The sequence below is a fragment of the Carcharodon carcharias genome, chromosome 7 (assembly GCF_017639515.1).
Source record: "Carcharodon carcharias isolate sCarCar2 chromosome 7, sCarCar2.pri, whole genome shotgun sequence".
In the NCBI taxonomy this organism is placed as follows: Eukaryota; Metazoa; Chordata; class Chondrichthyes; order Lamniformes; family Lamnidae; genus Carcharodon; species Carcharodon carcharias.
The window spans coordinates 50,237,370-50,253,338 of NC_054473.1; the positions used below are offsets into that span (position 1 = coordinate 50,237,370).

Sequence of the window (15,969 nt, forward strand, 5' to 3'; positions counted from 1 at the left end):
TTTTACACTTATTTTGAACCAGCATACCAGCTGACCTTTATGTATATGGTTCTTTGGCCTTGGGATGGAAACATTTGAATGAGGCAAGAACAATTTATATAGTGCAAGAACATGCATAAGTGAATTACGCCTGAAATTCCTCCGTATTTTGGACCGTAAATCATCATTCATGCCAATTACCCTGGATTTTTGACCTGACTGTAAAGAAAATTTCAAGTTGGAATTTATCTCAGGCTGTTTGTGGAAGTTTGCTGTGTGTGCATTCTCGCTATCACATTTCCCCACTTTACAATAGTGACAACATTTTAGAGGTACTAACTGATAGTGAAATTCCGATGTCCTGCAATCATGAATGGCATTGCTACACAGATTTCTTTGTTCTTTGGCAAGAAGAACTTTGTATCCACTTACCTCTGCTAATATTCATTAATACATTTTAGGAAGGATGGGAATCCTCAAAGCAATGCCAAAACAAAGCAATTTTTTTCAAAACATCTGCATTACAATGGCTCGGAATTTGTGATTGCAATGACGGCAAAACTGTTAGTACTTACTGTCACTACAGTATAAAACCAACAGGAGCTTCCGCCATCTGCCTGTGCATAGTTGCATGCTGAAATCCAGAAGCTGCTGTTAATACTACCTGCTGTAAAAATCAATGAAAATATTAAACCTTGTACAATGTTTAATCTTTTAACAGTGTGCCAAGCCATAATTAGCAACAACAACCTCTCTAGTCCTGAAAATCTAATTTTATAAGTGTGGCATCTCACCTCCTCTGAATAACAAAAAATCATGCAGTTCTTCAAGAATAAAAATTAATCCTAATTTTAAACTTCCAAGCTTCTCCCTTAATCCCATGTGCATATCCCAATCTTGGTTTCCCTTTCTGTACAATGATTAAAATGCAAATTATATTCCACTTTTACTTCCTGTTTTGCTGTCTGGGAATTCTTCAGTCTCACTGACTGATCAGCCTGCTTGCCCTATTGCTGGATGCAGAAGATCCCCTAGAAATGACACCAGACTCAGAATTAGAAAGAGAAAATCTACACTAGAAATGCTTTTTTTTTTATAAAGGGCAGCTTCCCCTCCACCCACCCCCTCAATTGAGGTCAGCAGCTAAATTCAGATCAATGCTTTTTCATTGATCACTTCATCAAAAATCAGGAGTATCATTCCACTTTATGGTTTAAACTGTACACATTAATTCTGCACCATAACTGCACCTTGGGTAATAACCCATGCAAATTCAGAGTCCATTCCAGCTAATTTCTGGGCATCAGTGTCATTAGAGTACTCCGTAAATAATCCAGTGCTTGTTACAACAACAAGTTTACTTTTACTAATCAATACCTGCTCATTTTCAGTCAGTACACGTACATAGCAAGATAGATTAATCTCACTTCATTTCAACTCAACTTCAATAAATCTTGTTGAATGATAGATCCCAAGTCACATTTCCCATATTGTTTAGACAATTTAACTCCCAAGTGCAAAACTTAATATAAATTATGCCAAGATTCTACCATAGCTAAATAGTCAATAATTGCAAAATGCAATTTTCTGCATTCTATTCTTCTAAGATGTCTTCAGAATCCAGCAGAAATAACCATATCCAAAGGAATAACTTTCACCAGTTTAAACTGGGTGGTAATGCATAGTCCTCCCTCCTACCTTCAGTCAGGTGCTCATTAATTTTGAATAACAGTTGACACACACAGGAAAATATGGAAGTACAAGAAATTATTTAAAAAATCTCAAATCTCACATTTCAACAGCTTTATATGACACAAGGAAAAGTAGGATATTTGCATCAGGCTGGTGTAAAAACCGGACAAACAAAATCCCTTTCAGTGCCGAGCAGAGACTTGGAGCAGTCCTCAATAGATAGTGAAATATTGTCAAAAACAAATGCCCTTTAAACAAAATGAAACATGTTGGCATAATGGCAAGAATGGTCTTACCAAAAACCCTCTCTATTACCAAGAAGCAGTTAGATGTAATGATCTGGAATGCACTGCCTGAAAGAATGGTGGATATAGATTCAACAGTATGGTTCAAAAGGGAATTAGATATAAATGTTTGAAAAGGAAAGATCTGCAGGATACGAGGAAAGGGCAAGGGAGTGGGGCTAGCTGAATGGTTCTTACAAAGAGCTGGCGCAGACATGATGGGTTGAATGCCTCTATTGTATCATTCCCTTTAACAAATGTCATCAATACCCCCTCCTCGATGTCCCACAGATAAAACAATTTAAAAATATGAACCTTTACATTTAACAGGATTAGATATATCAGCCAATTTTACACTAGTCTTAAGTAAATTTCAAAGGGATTGGTGTCTACAAGGCAGCTCCCAGCCTTAATGTTAAGTCTGGCTCCCCAATTCCAAATAGAATTTGATCTAATCAAGAGACCACAGAACTTGATCTACTCAAGAGGCAGAATAAAAGTTACTACTGGTACTAAAAAAAATGGAAGACTCATCATTTCATGCACTTGATGTCAGCACATTAACTCCCAAATAATGGTGTGGATAACCAGCAACTCAAACTAGTCTGAAATTTTTGTTCATCTGTATGGTCTAATTTAGTACCTGTCATGGGGCTAGTCCTTTGGATTCAGCCACCATGAAACTGTCACATGTTTTACAGCAGCAGAAAGAATTTCAATCCATCACTCTGAGCTGGATTCTAACCTAGACACCAATCCTAAAAGGATTTTGTGCCAACTCTCAAAGTCTAAAAACTTGAATATTAAATATCAAAAATACTCTAAAACTTTGCTCACGTAACATAATTGAAACACTTAACTGCAATCTGCCTGTTCATCAAGGTTGACAGCTCAATCCACCCCATCCTAACCTCAATATACGAAAGACTATTTGACTTGGGGGAAGGATGGGGGCAGAGGTGGGGCAGGTTGGTAGAGTATGGAGAAACATATTTGGAACTAACGACTGAATTAATTACACAGAAAAGAACATAAGATTAACTAATTAATTCTATGCAGTTGCTCACTGGTAGGCAAATAAGCAATACAAATCTAAAACTGACAAGGTCATATACTCACAACTGTAACTGTTCAAGTTATAAAGAAAATGCATGCAATATATGTGAACAATTAAAATGTACTTGTTTATGACAGCTGCAACTATCACTATTCCACTCCAAAAGACTTCAAGCTCAAATTTCCAAATTTGATTAAAATTAAAACTGAATATAACTCATCCTACAAAAGAATTACAAAAGGTAAATATGCACAAAACACTGGAGTTCAAGTTCTCCATTCAGAAACTGTAATTCAATTTGACTTTAAGAGTTCATGAGCGAGAGCGAAAAGAGAAAAAAGACAACCTGCAAAACACAAGATGAATACATGAAAAACAAAGAATGTTCCCTTTATCCTTACTCTTATTCATAATTCCCACCCAACTCCATGTACTCTTGCTAATGCATCATTTGCATAGAACCTTTTCAAATGTTTTCTGGAAGTTTCTATAGACAGCATCCATTGATGTAAACAAAATTATTTTAAAGAGGAAGTGAACCACTGGGGAAGCAGAACCTTGCAGTTTGCAATTAAATTCTGATCAACTTCACCCTTGTTCACTTAACAATGCAAGACTTTCAGCTGTGAGTGCACAGAGCTCCACCTTAGCAACAGAATAACTGTTTATGACATACAGCAGTGCATTCCTGATATTATAAACAGCGAGAGATCCACTAGTTACAAAAGAAATCAGCCTTGGCACCCTTCTTGCATCCCCAAGTCAATAATCAAGACCTTAATCCCTGTACTTCCTGCAGCCCATTGATTAAGCCACTACAAACTTGACTTTTTTTTAAATTGCTATAACTATTAACAAAACAGGTCTTAAGAAAAATAGCATTTATATGTTTCCCAAACATACCTGGTTAATTCTAGTTTTATGGAAACCTAGCCAGAGTACCATTTGTGATATTTGTTGAGGTATTTTATATACTCAATCTGCTACTGACAGAATTTATTAAATAAATAAATGTTACAAATTAGGGGAAAAGTAACATTTAGAAGTTTTATATTTAATACAAAATATGCTATTCATAGAATCATTATACCATAGAAGGCTGCTATTGAGTCCATGTTGGCTCTCCCAAGGGGCAATTCATGTACTGCTACTGCCCCACCCTCTCCGCAGATCTCTGCACATCCCTCCTTTTCAGATAATTAATAAGTTTAGAAAATATAAAAAAATTAATAGCACAGAAAAGGGCCACTCTGCCCATCATATTTGCACCACCTGAAAAACGAGCCACCCAGCCTAATCCCATTTTACAGCACTTGGTCCATAGCCCTGGAGGTTATAGGATTTCAGGTGCACATCCAGACACCTTTTAAATATGAGTTGAGGGCTTCTGCCTCTACTACCCATTCAGGCAGTGAGTTCCAGATCCCTTACCACCCTCTGGGTGAAAAAGATTTTTCTCATCTACCCTCTAGTTCTTCTACCAATCACTTTAAATCTATACCCCTGGTCACTGACATCCCTGCTCAGGAAAATAAGTCCTTCCCAACCACTCTATCCAGGCCCCTCACAATCTTGTACACCTAAATCAAATCTCTCAACAGCCCCCTCTGTTCCAAGGAAAACAATACCAGCCTAAAAATCTTTCCCGATAGCTGTAATTTTCCAGTCCTGGCAACATGCCCATAAAGGAAGCCAGTGGTATTATCACTGGACGGGTATTCCAGAGACCCAGGGCAATGCTCAGGTTCGAATCGCACCACAGGAGACAGAGAAATTTGAATTCAATAAAAATCTGTAATTAAAAGTCTGATGACCATGAAACCATTGCCGATTGTCATAAAAACCCCTCTGATTCAACAATGTCCTTTAGGAAGGAAATCTGCCATCCTTACCTGGTCTGGCCTTTGTGTGACTCCAGACCCACAGCACTATGGTTGACTCTTAAATGCCCTCTGAACAAGGGCAATTAAGGATGGCAATAAATGGTGGCCTAGCCAGCGACACCCACATCCCATGAATGAATAAAAAAACTCTGCACCCTCTCTAAACATTCTGAAACTTCAAATATTTAACTCATGTAAATTGAACTTGAAATGAGACATATTCTAAAGAAAGCTCTTTTATACGAAAATAAAGTATTTTTAAGTGAAACATAATTATGTCAAATATGTTTAAATCATGAAAACAAAGGGTTTTAAAACCAGCAATAAAAACATTCCCTTGACTGTTACTACTTACAAAACAAAACTAAACTAAGGAGACAAAAGCATCAACTTTCAATTGAGCTATTCCCAAAATATTTACTTTAAAATTCTGAAGCAGAATGCACAGGGATGTAAATGACTTAATTCATAGCACCACCCAACTCTACCCATTAAAACAGACAGAATTTTAATGCTGAAACCGTACCATTTTTCTCAAAGAAAAATTATGGGGAAAAGCAAATGTCATAATCCAATTCCTCTAAGTCAGTCTCCATTGACTTTAAGCAACTGCTTTAAGCTGGAAGGTATTATTTGTTCAAGTATTTTTGAAAAGTGTCAAAGTTTTCTTTAGCAAAAAGGACATGTACAACTTGAAGGAATTAGCCAAAACCGCTGATCAGGCTTGGAAATCACTACTTCTTGATTTCTTTATAAAATAGTCAGTTTCTTTTCTCATGCAAAAATCAGGGACCCACAAAGGCACATTTAGTAACTTGCTCTTTTATATTCACAATGTGATTAGACAGCAATTGCAATGGCAAATTTACAGCATTAAATCACTATGGCATAAATCCTCCTGAGAACATTTCTCTACAGATCACTCCTCCTTGTTAAACCTGCACCCAGTGTTTGCAAAACGATCATAAAATAGCTTTTGAAGTGAGGCTTCTCCACATTTTCTCAACAACATTGCACTGAATGCAAATTGAGAAGAGAGAAACATAGAAGTTCAGGGATAAAAAAAAACTGCAGATGCTGGAAATCCAAAACAAAAACAGAAATACCTGGAAAAACTCAACTCTGTTGAAGGGTCATGAGGACTCGAAACGTCAACTGTACTCTTCTCCAGCGATGCTGCCAGACCTGCTGAGTTTTTCCAGGTATTTCTGTTTTTGTATAGAAGTTCAGGGGCTCTCTCATGATCATTATTTTAAAATCAGTCTTAATTGACCAAAATGCAAGCAAATGTGACATTATAACAATTGCCTCCTAGCAACCTTCATTTTAAGTACTGAAAATTTAAAAATTAGACACAAGCTTGCTCTAACAATAAGGCAGGGAGGAAAGAAACACTTTTTAAACAGAGGCTGTGTGGATTCAGCAAACTAAAAGTGGTAGAGAAACTGCATGCTTAATTCCAACCATAATTTAGACAGGATATTGGATTATATTCTACAGGTAAAACAAAATTCACTCCTGGTATTGTTAGTGTGAAAATTGTTTCTAGCTGAATTACAGAAGTAAATTAAATGAAATTGTGTCAGATCAGTGACTAAATATAATATTTTAGACCTTAAGGCTAGAAGAAGATATGGCCAATTTGCATGATCAAATCACAGGACTGGCCATGGAGATCACAATTTCCTTCCTGCGTTACTTTCTAAAAAGAAACTTGCATCCAAAATGTTTGTCAAATTTCAGTGCCTATGAAGAAAATTTAAACTGCAAGCTGCCAGAAGAGAAATCACAATCCCCAGGCTAATATTTAGTTATGTAGTGTTTGTCCTGATTATACTCAACTTTCAAAGTGCATGCTTTTATATGTATACACCAACCATAATGTTTGCCTGTAACAATACAATTAAGTGTGTAAGAATACATCTGAAATTTATATGGTCCTATGCAACTGAAGTTATAATTTTTATTATATTGGGGCAGAAATTATATACTGTGCTGAAAGCATTAAACATTTACCTGTACTTATTTTCTCAACAAATTGCAAGTCCCTTTATTGCAACAAATGGTCAGTGCTACCTGGAGCAATGTTCCAAAAACACTAGTTATCCTTCTGTATATCTAAACCATGTGGCCATTATCCAAGAGCAAGGCAGGATAGCTGGCTCAGGTTGTCTGACTGTGAATGCATCACAGCAAATCATGCTGCCACCCATTATCCATAAGCACTTCCAGCATGGGTTACTGACCAAGAAACAGCAGTGGGGATTCTAACCAATGTCCCCCTCCCCAAAGTACAAACATACAACTTAGGAGGAGGGAGCTATTTGGCCCCCGGAGCTTGCTCTGCCATTTGATAAGATCATGGTTGATCTGATCATGACCTCAACTCCACCTCCTTGTCCACCCATATAACCTTAGATTTTTGATTGACAAGGGAGTCCAACTAAACCTTAAAGATATTCAATAACCCATCTCCACTGCTGTCTGGGGAAGAGTGTTCTACAGATTCATGATCCTCAAAAAATTTCTCATCTCCATCTTAAATGGGAGACCCCTTATTTTTAGACTGTGTCCCCTAGTTCTAGTCTCTCTCACAAGGGGAGACATCAACATCCACCCTGTCAAGTCCCTTCTGGATCCTATTTGTTTCAATAAGATCACCTCTCACTATTCTGAACTCCAATGGATACAGGCCCAGCCTTCCCTCATAAGATAACCCCTTCAGCCAGGAATGAGTGAACTTTCTCCGAACTGCTTCTAATTCAACTGTATCCTAAGTAAGGAGGCAAAACTGTGGACAGTACTCCAGATGTGGTCTCACCAGAGCCCTGTACAACTGCAACAAAACTTCCTTATTTTTATATTTTATTCCCTTGCAATAAGTGACAATCTTCCATTTGCCTTCCTCATCATTTGCTGTACCTGCATACTAACTGAGATTCCATAGGAAAGTAGAGGTCAATTATAACACCCTATTGTTATCCATCTGAGATCAGCTAACTTAACATAGAATGGGGAATTGAACCTATTATCACTTTCCTACTTGTTACAGCTTATAATGTTACTGAATAAACTTGCTAAGCCTTTAGAAGAGCAAAGAATTTGTTTTTAACATTTGCCCACGAAGCATAAAAGTTATTAATCCTGTCAACTTTCTGGGCAAAGACAATGAGAAGCATTTGTAACTTTTGAACTGAAACATTTGTAAACAAACTGCTTTGCCAATATCCCAGTATTGTAAACGTATGTAGCGAGAGTAATCATAGCAATGCCTTAGCTATATAGTCAGCTACAACGTATATTCAAAAATGAATATCTAACGAACGAAGTTGACACAACTGAGAGACCAATAGGCAATAGAATATTTTCTAACAATACATCAGACGGGTCTATGGGAATACAAGGTAAACATACAGATTTAACTGACCTCAGCTTCAATTTTTCCCCTAAGACTAGCACATTCAACTGAGCGACATAGCTACAATAGAACTTACAAACTAAAGTTGCATCGGGCATTAGGACCATTTGGACACTGAATTCTAAGCAGGCATGCTGCCAATCAGCATCGCCGGGCAACAGCCAAGTGAATGAGAACCACGTCGCAATGGCAATGAACCGAACAGTCTCTGGAAAAACAACATCGCCATCCAACAGAAGTGAGCCGCCTAATTACCTAGTTATGGGATTAGCACTCCAAAGACTTAGCCCTGCATAGCCTGGAAGAACCAAACTAGAAGAAATTGCAAACGAAGATGCTACAAAAGTCGAGTTTAACAAATCCATCCCATCAACGGCAAAATAACTTTCAACAGTTATCTACGGCACTTCAAACAGGGTGTTAATTCCGAAAACAAAGTGGCAATATATTATGCCGTCTCCATTTCTGCAAGTGGATGACAATGGCTTTTCTTTGAAACTTACTGTAACACTAAATCAACTGACTCGATAACGCACCCACAAAATTCACTTAATTAAACCAACTGGCATACCTTAGAATTTCAGGAAAATTAACTGAATTTAAGTATGGGATTTTCTTCGATCACCTATTTTAGTCTGAAGTAATGCGGTGGAAACTGAAGTTCCTTTAATAGCAACCTCTCCCCCCCAGCTTCTTTTCGTCCACATTTTGTTTCACAACAGTCTGTCTTCATATTCGAAACTCAAAACAAATCAAGCAATTGCTGATAAACCGCAATATTGCTGTTCTGAATTTTTTAGGTACTATTAAATAGCAACTTGTCTCGGTTGCAGGATTTCAGACTGGACATTATTCGTTCATTTTGTCAACGTATGCAGAGTGTTTTCGAAGGGAAAAACATTTCGCTACAAATCCCATTGCCAATCTCTTACTTATTTTTCCAACATGCAAAACAATTCAAAGACCAGCGCAATCCATGCTAATTGTTGAAGTCCAGTCCGTTACAAGTCAAAGACACCATGGCACATTCCTGAAATCGTATTGAAACTCACCTATAAGGGGATTATAATCCTCAAGTAGTTAAGGCGTACAAAAATTGCAATATGTTTTAGTTTTCATACATTCGTTTTTAAAAACGGTAAAGCGACTAAACTCGTCTATGCTCGATGTATTTTTGAAGCAGTGCTAAAAGCCATGAAGTTTGCACCTTCAGGCGTGTGTAACTAGGCGGTAAAGTAGTGGATTGTGCCCCCTGTCCAAACCCTGACAGCTCCTTTTGGCAGATGATTGGAGGTCTCGGGTGTACTTACAAGTAGACGACCCAGGCAGGCAGCTGACGGGGAATGTGAGTCCAGGCCTGTTTGCTGCAATCCAGCTGCTCCCCGCTACAAGTACAGCCCGGGATGCACTGCATGGCCCCGGGGGTGACCGGATGGGAGCCAGCTCCACGTCCTGGTCCTGTGCACGAAGCCGGTCTGGGGTCCGAAAGCGCCAACAGCAACGGGAGGAGGAGGAGGGGGGACGCCGACAGCCCGAGCGTCGCCATTTTGCCTCGCACCGAGGGAGCGCCGCTCCACAAACACAAACACAAACCAAGCGGCAGCTCCAGCCCACACCAACCGACTGAACCTGGCTAACTCTCTCACTCGTTCGAATTCAAGAGAAAGCCGAGGTCAGCAGGCCTGCAACTCACGGTCACGGCCACCGCCGCTCTCCGCTACCAGCTTTCCTCAAGGAGCTACTCGCCCTTAGGGAAGCGGCCGTTAATATTAAACCACTCGCGCTTCCCAGCCGCGACCCACGTTGGATGCAGCAGGCGTTCCTCCCGTCTTTCCCATTGGCTCAGTCTCCAGATCACGTGAACAAACATTCCGCCTAACCTCCTTTCTGTTGGATAATTGGAACATCAATCACAAATAGGGGGCAGGGGCGGGCCCAAATAGATCTCGCCCCTCCCCCCAGGCCCGGGTGTGAAAAGTCCCCGCACTTCTCTCACCCGGTCACCGCGTTTAAAGGGCAATGCCCAGCGGGAGCCTCCTGTTGTCTAACTGCATACATCAGACAGAGAGAGAGAGGGAGAGAGAGAGAGGGAGTGAGCCATTTTAAGGCTGTAATGTAACTTATTATTTACATTTTTAAATTTTTTTTCCTAAAACTAATTCCTAGTTTGTTGACACCCAGGAGAGTGACAAATTGGCTGCAAACAGCTTACCTGGCTATAAAAGCCAACAGGTGCAAAATATGTAAAGCGTTCAGCAAATTATAATGTATTTTTATTAGCTTTAAAAAGCGGAGTAAATCCAATTGCTGACATTTGAAATAGCACCAAAAATAATCTGCCAATTTAACTTAATTTAGCGACCAGCTGAAATACAATACGTGGAGAAGTTTTAATAAATTGATGATTCTAAAGCGTAGTGAGTATAAAGTTTTTGGCGGTGTCTTCATCAAACAAAATCCCCAAGTAAATCTTGAAATACAGCAGGCTCTAAGCGGCATCTCTCGCTGCAAGGAGTAATTAACAACGATTCGCCAGAGAATCAAGTAACTTCATTCAAATCATTGTTAAATAAGTTTATTTCCCAGACATTAATTCCTGTCAAGTACTTCTGCTAAAAAAAATGAACGTAGTTAGTTATAACATCGGGATAGTTTGAATATTCTGCAAACTTTGCGACCTTTTTGGAAAGATAAAAGTTGATGAAAGGTTAGGTTGGCTTTAACTGCTGATTTTGTTCTTTTCTGAAATATATATCTTTCTCTAATAGTGTAACCTCACGATAGAGAAACTAACAGCACATTTTCTTACTTAGCAATCTAAACACAGACGGTCCGTCCAAATCAGGGAACCGCACTTCTGTTGAGCAAAATGTTACTTTTTTTTACTCCAACAACCACAATTTTTTATCGAGAGATTATAAACTTAGCTTATTAATATATATAGAATTTGCGAGTTGAACTATTAAGCTACAATACGCTAAAGCACAATACCATTGTATTTTAGGGTCAATTAATTTTTGTCCTTAATGAAATGAAATCCGTTTGACAGTCATTAAAACAGATGGTTAAACGATATACCCTGATCATTAGCAATGCGAAAGATGGTATTCAGATTTTAAATTAATTGCCGAGTCAAATGTATATTTTTTTTATTAAGGCTTATGTCTAATCTGTTCATTGTACCAAATGCGGAAAATAACCTCCTCTCTCCTTTCCCCATTAAAATCGTATCTCACAGCGTTTGAGCGCTTTTAAGAATTTTTACTGTAATATTTGCCGATCTGAAACAAATGTGTATAGCTTTCCAGAAACCGACCTAATTATTCAAATCACTTGGTCTCAGATGCCGAATATCATCTCCAGTATATGGCACCGGTTCTCTTGAGTGGCATCCCCAAAAGATCTACCACTGAATTTGTTTCCTCGCTATAGCGAATTAAGGTTACATTAATCGTCAAAAAACTAATATTAAATATCGTAAAAGTGCAACAGCAGGACAAGTTTTCAAAGAGAGTTGAGTGCACATGGTTTATAAAAAAACATCGGCGCAAGGTCCAAAAGCGCGGCCAAAGCCGATAGAGCACTGTGCGGATTTATGGACAAGTTATTCATTTTAAATAAATTAACAATCATTTTAAAATGAGTTCAGAATGCAATTGCAACCGTAATATGAAAAAAACTAATATACCTGTATCCCACTTACATGGACTTTCGCCTTAACATCAATTGTGTCTACTCTGGCTTCTTTGCCCCTGTCCCGCGTTCTTTTCCCTTTCGAAAATCCATTAAGTGGGTCAATAGCGGTGGTTGTTAGCATGGTACAAGAAGGAACTACCTTTTACTAATCACCATGTGAATTCCATTTCCAATGTCAGTATTGACAGTAATACTGATATTTATACTCTGTGTTTGACGTGCAACATAGATTAATTTTCAAAATATTTTGATGATATGCTATGGAAACATGTCATTCGCTCTGCAAAGAAGAGTAATACAATGGACGTTAAGAAATTTTTAGTCCTTGTAGGCAGATAAAAGACACCTCTCGTGATCTGATAACTCAAACTGCCTATTTCCTTGTGAAAACCTTATTATTTCACGATTAATGCTGAAACACTCAATCTCCATATAAGGACGCATTTATACTACAACTACAGTGAAACTGAAGTGGTTGGGTTCAAACTGGGGGAGAACCCTTGCTCGATTCGCACCTGGCTGAAATTGCAACCGTTCTGTATTGAGGAGAGCTGTGTGCGTGCCTGGGTCAATCATGGATAGATTTTTTTGTAAAAGTTTGAAATGTTATATGTTTAGAAAGCAAGGAAGGGAGATTCCCCTCTCTAAACATTTAAGTTGGTGCCAGGTAAATTTACAATGTATCTGCAGGAATCTCGGGTACTTTACAAACCAAGTTTGACACCCTCACTGGATTTACTCTCTCCTGTCGTGTCAGATTGTAGCCGATTGAGAGTACCTTCCAGGAAGTTTCCCGCTGTGTCACTCCAGAGTGAGGTCGAGGAAGTTTTAGTAGGTTAGTGTCAGCGCAAAGTCGAAATCACTAAATTGGTAGTGAATGCATAATTTAATGGCCATTACAAAACTGAAGTTAAAATTATTTTTAGATATACATTTTGCGTATTAATAGAACAATTTAACAATATTTCAATTTTGATTTGTGAATGATGAAGACCTTCATTACCTATTAGTGATTGCCACTTATGAGAGTTATGGGCTTCACCATTCATTAAACAATTATGGCATTCCACAATTACCACTGTATGGTTTATATTAATAAAGAAGTCGCCCACAGTGTACTGATGGTACATTCCAGCAAACTTTGTTAGACTGCTTATTATTTCTGACATTTTGGTTACGTGAAGAGTGGATTCTTGGTAATTCAGAATATTTATATTGTATATTTAAAGTATGTTTATTCAATGATACCAATAATAGCAACTATATGGTATGCATTTTAATTCATTCACAGCATGCATAACCAGCATTTATTGCCCATCCCTAATTGCACTTGAGAAGGTGGTGGTGAGTCGCATTCTTGAACCATTGCAGTCCATGTGGTGAAGATACTTCAGTTCCAGAATTTTGACCCAGCAACAATAAAGAAACGGGACTATATTTCCAAGTCACAATGGTGTGTGACTTGGAGGGGAACTTGGAATCAGGGAAGCCTGAATATGGTCCAGGCCTTGCTGCATCCGGGCACGGACCACTTCATTATGTTAGGGAACTATCATATTTTTCCTAATGTTACGGTGAGATACTTTGAAGCAGGTTTTTGTTTGTGTGTGTCTATGGTTCTGGGTGTGTGACTAATTTAATTAAAATGAAGGTAATTAGACTGCAAGGTTTAAATTATCAAAGAAGTTAGGTGTAAAACAGGCATTTGGAATGGAGATGAGTAAGCTAGGATGAGGTCTCAGTGGAGACATTGTGAATGAAATTTACATTTTTAAATAAGTGTTTGATTTTCAAAGGGACATGGAAAATGTTTATAACTGGCAAGGTAAATAAGGTAAGGTTATTACACTGATTTTCCCAAAAGTGCTAGCCATAATGATGACATGAAAGATTATTATATTCTGGGAAAAGTAACTTCTAAAAACAAGTGAAAACAATGGGATATACAGCTCAAAAGGAATAAACTATATTCAAAGAAGGATGGAAGGTCATGTGATGTGTGGCCGTGTGAGATCTTGAAAGATGCACTGTGTGAAACAGACTGGGGGGGAGGGGGGGAGGGGTGGTGGTGGAGCCTGTAGCCTCCCTGAAGAAGCTTGCTGTGCCTGGAACCAAAGTTCTGTTAAAGCCTTTGGAATTCCATTATCCAGTGGATGCTTGTGGTAATATTGTTGGATGATTTTATAACTTCAGAATCTATTTGGACTGTTGCCTTAAAGGGGGTGTGTAGTTGAGATTCTGGTTAAGTAGAAATTTTGGGAGCTGTTTTAACTGTGCAACTGTAATCCTGTGTGTGTGTTTAAGTTTTTTCTTCTTTTGTTAATAAATGTTTTAATTTCATCCTCAAAATTTCTAAAGGTCGTAGTGGACTCATTACTTCTGACTTCAATGCACAAGCCTTTTCATAATAAATACAAATTGCAGAATCGTTGTGATAGAGTGGCCAAGTTTCCCTTGTGGATTTGGTCAGCCTGGCAAATACCATCTACCATTTCATAAAAGTTATCTGATATGATATTCATAATGGAGGAGTTCTGATTTTTCAGCTGAGGGAGGGCTGTAGGTGTTAATCAGCAGAAGGTTTCCTTACCCATGTTTGACTGATGCCATGTGACATCATTGTGTCTGGAGTCAATGTTGAAGATTCCTGGATCCCATTGTGCTGCCACCTCTTTTGGGTCTATCCTGTTGGTGGGATGGAACATATTCAAAGTTGGTGATGGAGGAGCCTGGCCTAAGGCTGAAAGATAGGAATCTGTAAGTATGACTATGTTAGGCTGCTGCCTGACTCATCTGTGGGACGGCTCTGCCAATTTTGGCACAGGTCCCCAAAGGATAGTGAGGAGGACTTTGCACGGTCAACTGGGCAAGGTGTGCCTCTGACATGTCAGAATCCCATGTCTAGGCTGATGTCAGGTGGTCCAATTTTATTCTTCTTATACCATTTTATTATTGCTTGTTACAATTGAGTGGGCTGTTAGGCCACTTCAAAGAGCAGTTAAAAGTCAACCACATTACTGTGGATCTGGAGTAATTTCTAGGCAAGACCAACTAAGGATACCAAATTTTCTTCACTGAGGACATTAGTGAACTAGTTAGGTTTTCGCAACAGTCATGGTTACCTCTACTGATACTAAGACCATAAGATGTAGAAGCAGAAGTAGGCCATTCAGCCCATCGAGTCTGCTCCGCTGTTCAGTGAGATCATGGCTGATCTGATAATCCTCAACTCCACTTTCCTGCCTTTCCCCTGTAACCCTTGATTCCCTTACTGATTAAAACTCTGTCTATCTCAGCCTTGAATATACTTAGCAACCCAGCCTCTACAGCCCTCTGCGGTAAAGAATTCCACAGATTCACTACCCTCTGAGAGAAGAAATTCCTCCTCGTCTCTGTGTTAAATGGGTGACCCTTTACTCTGAGATTATGCCCTCTGGTCCTAGACTCTCCCATAAGGTGAAACAACCTCTCAGCATCAACCCTGTCAAGCGTCCTAAGAATCTTATATGTAGCAATAAGGTCACCTCTCATTCTTCTAAATTCCAATGAGTACAGGCCCAACATACTCAACCTGTCCTCATATCAAACTCCCTCCATACACAGGGCAACCTAGTGAACCTTCTTTGGACTGCCTCCAATGCCAGTATATATTTTCATGGATAAGGGGACAAAACTGTTCACAGTATTCTAGGTGTGGCCTTGTAGAGTTTTAGCAAGACTTCCCTATTCTTATACTCCATGCCCTTTGACATAAAGGCCAACATTCTATTCACCTTCCCTATTACCTTCTGAACTTCTATGCTAGCCTTTTGTAATTCATGCACGAGGACCCCCAAATCCCTCTGTGCTGCAGCTTTTTGCAATCTTTCTCAATTTATATAATATTCAGCTCCTCTATCTTCTTGCCAAAGTACATAATCTCATATTTTCCCACATTATATTCCATCTGCTAAGTTTTTG

At 38.9% G+C, this 15,969-nt stretch overlaps 1 protein-coding gene across 3 annotated transcripts in view; it reads right to left on the reverse strand.

Annotated features, from left to right (window-relative positions):
* lrig1 (leucine-rich repeats and immunoglobulin-like domains 1) overlaps positions 1-10,129 on the reverse strand; it is a 157,934-nt gene extending 147,805 nt beyond the window's left edge. For 2 of the 3 annotated variants that reach the window (XM_041191563.1, XM_041191562.1), the window contains exon 1: positions 9,624-10,129. In XM_041191563.1, the coding sequence (XP_041047497.1) occupies positions 9,624-9,859 (236 nt within the window). In that variant the 5' untranslated portion in view covers positions 9,860-10,129. The remainder of the gene's footprint in view (positions 1-9,623) is intronic. The other variant, XM_041191561.1, reaches the window with a different exon arrangement.
* Positions 10,130-15,969: the final 5,840 nt, after the last annotated feature.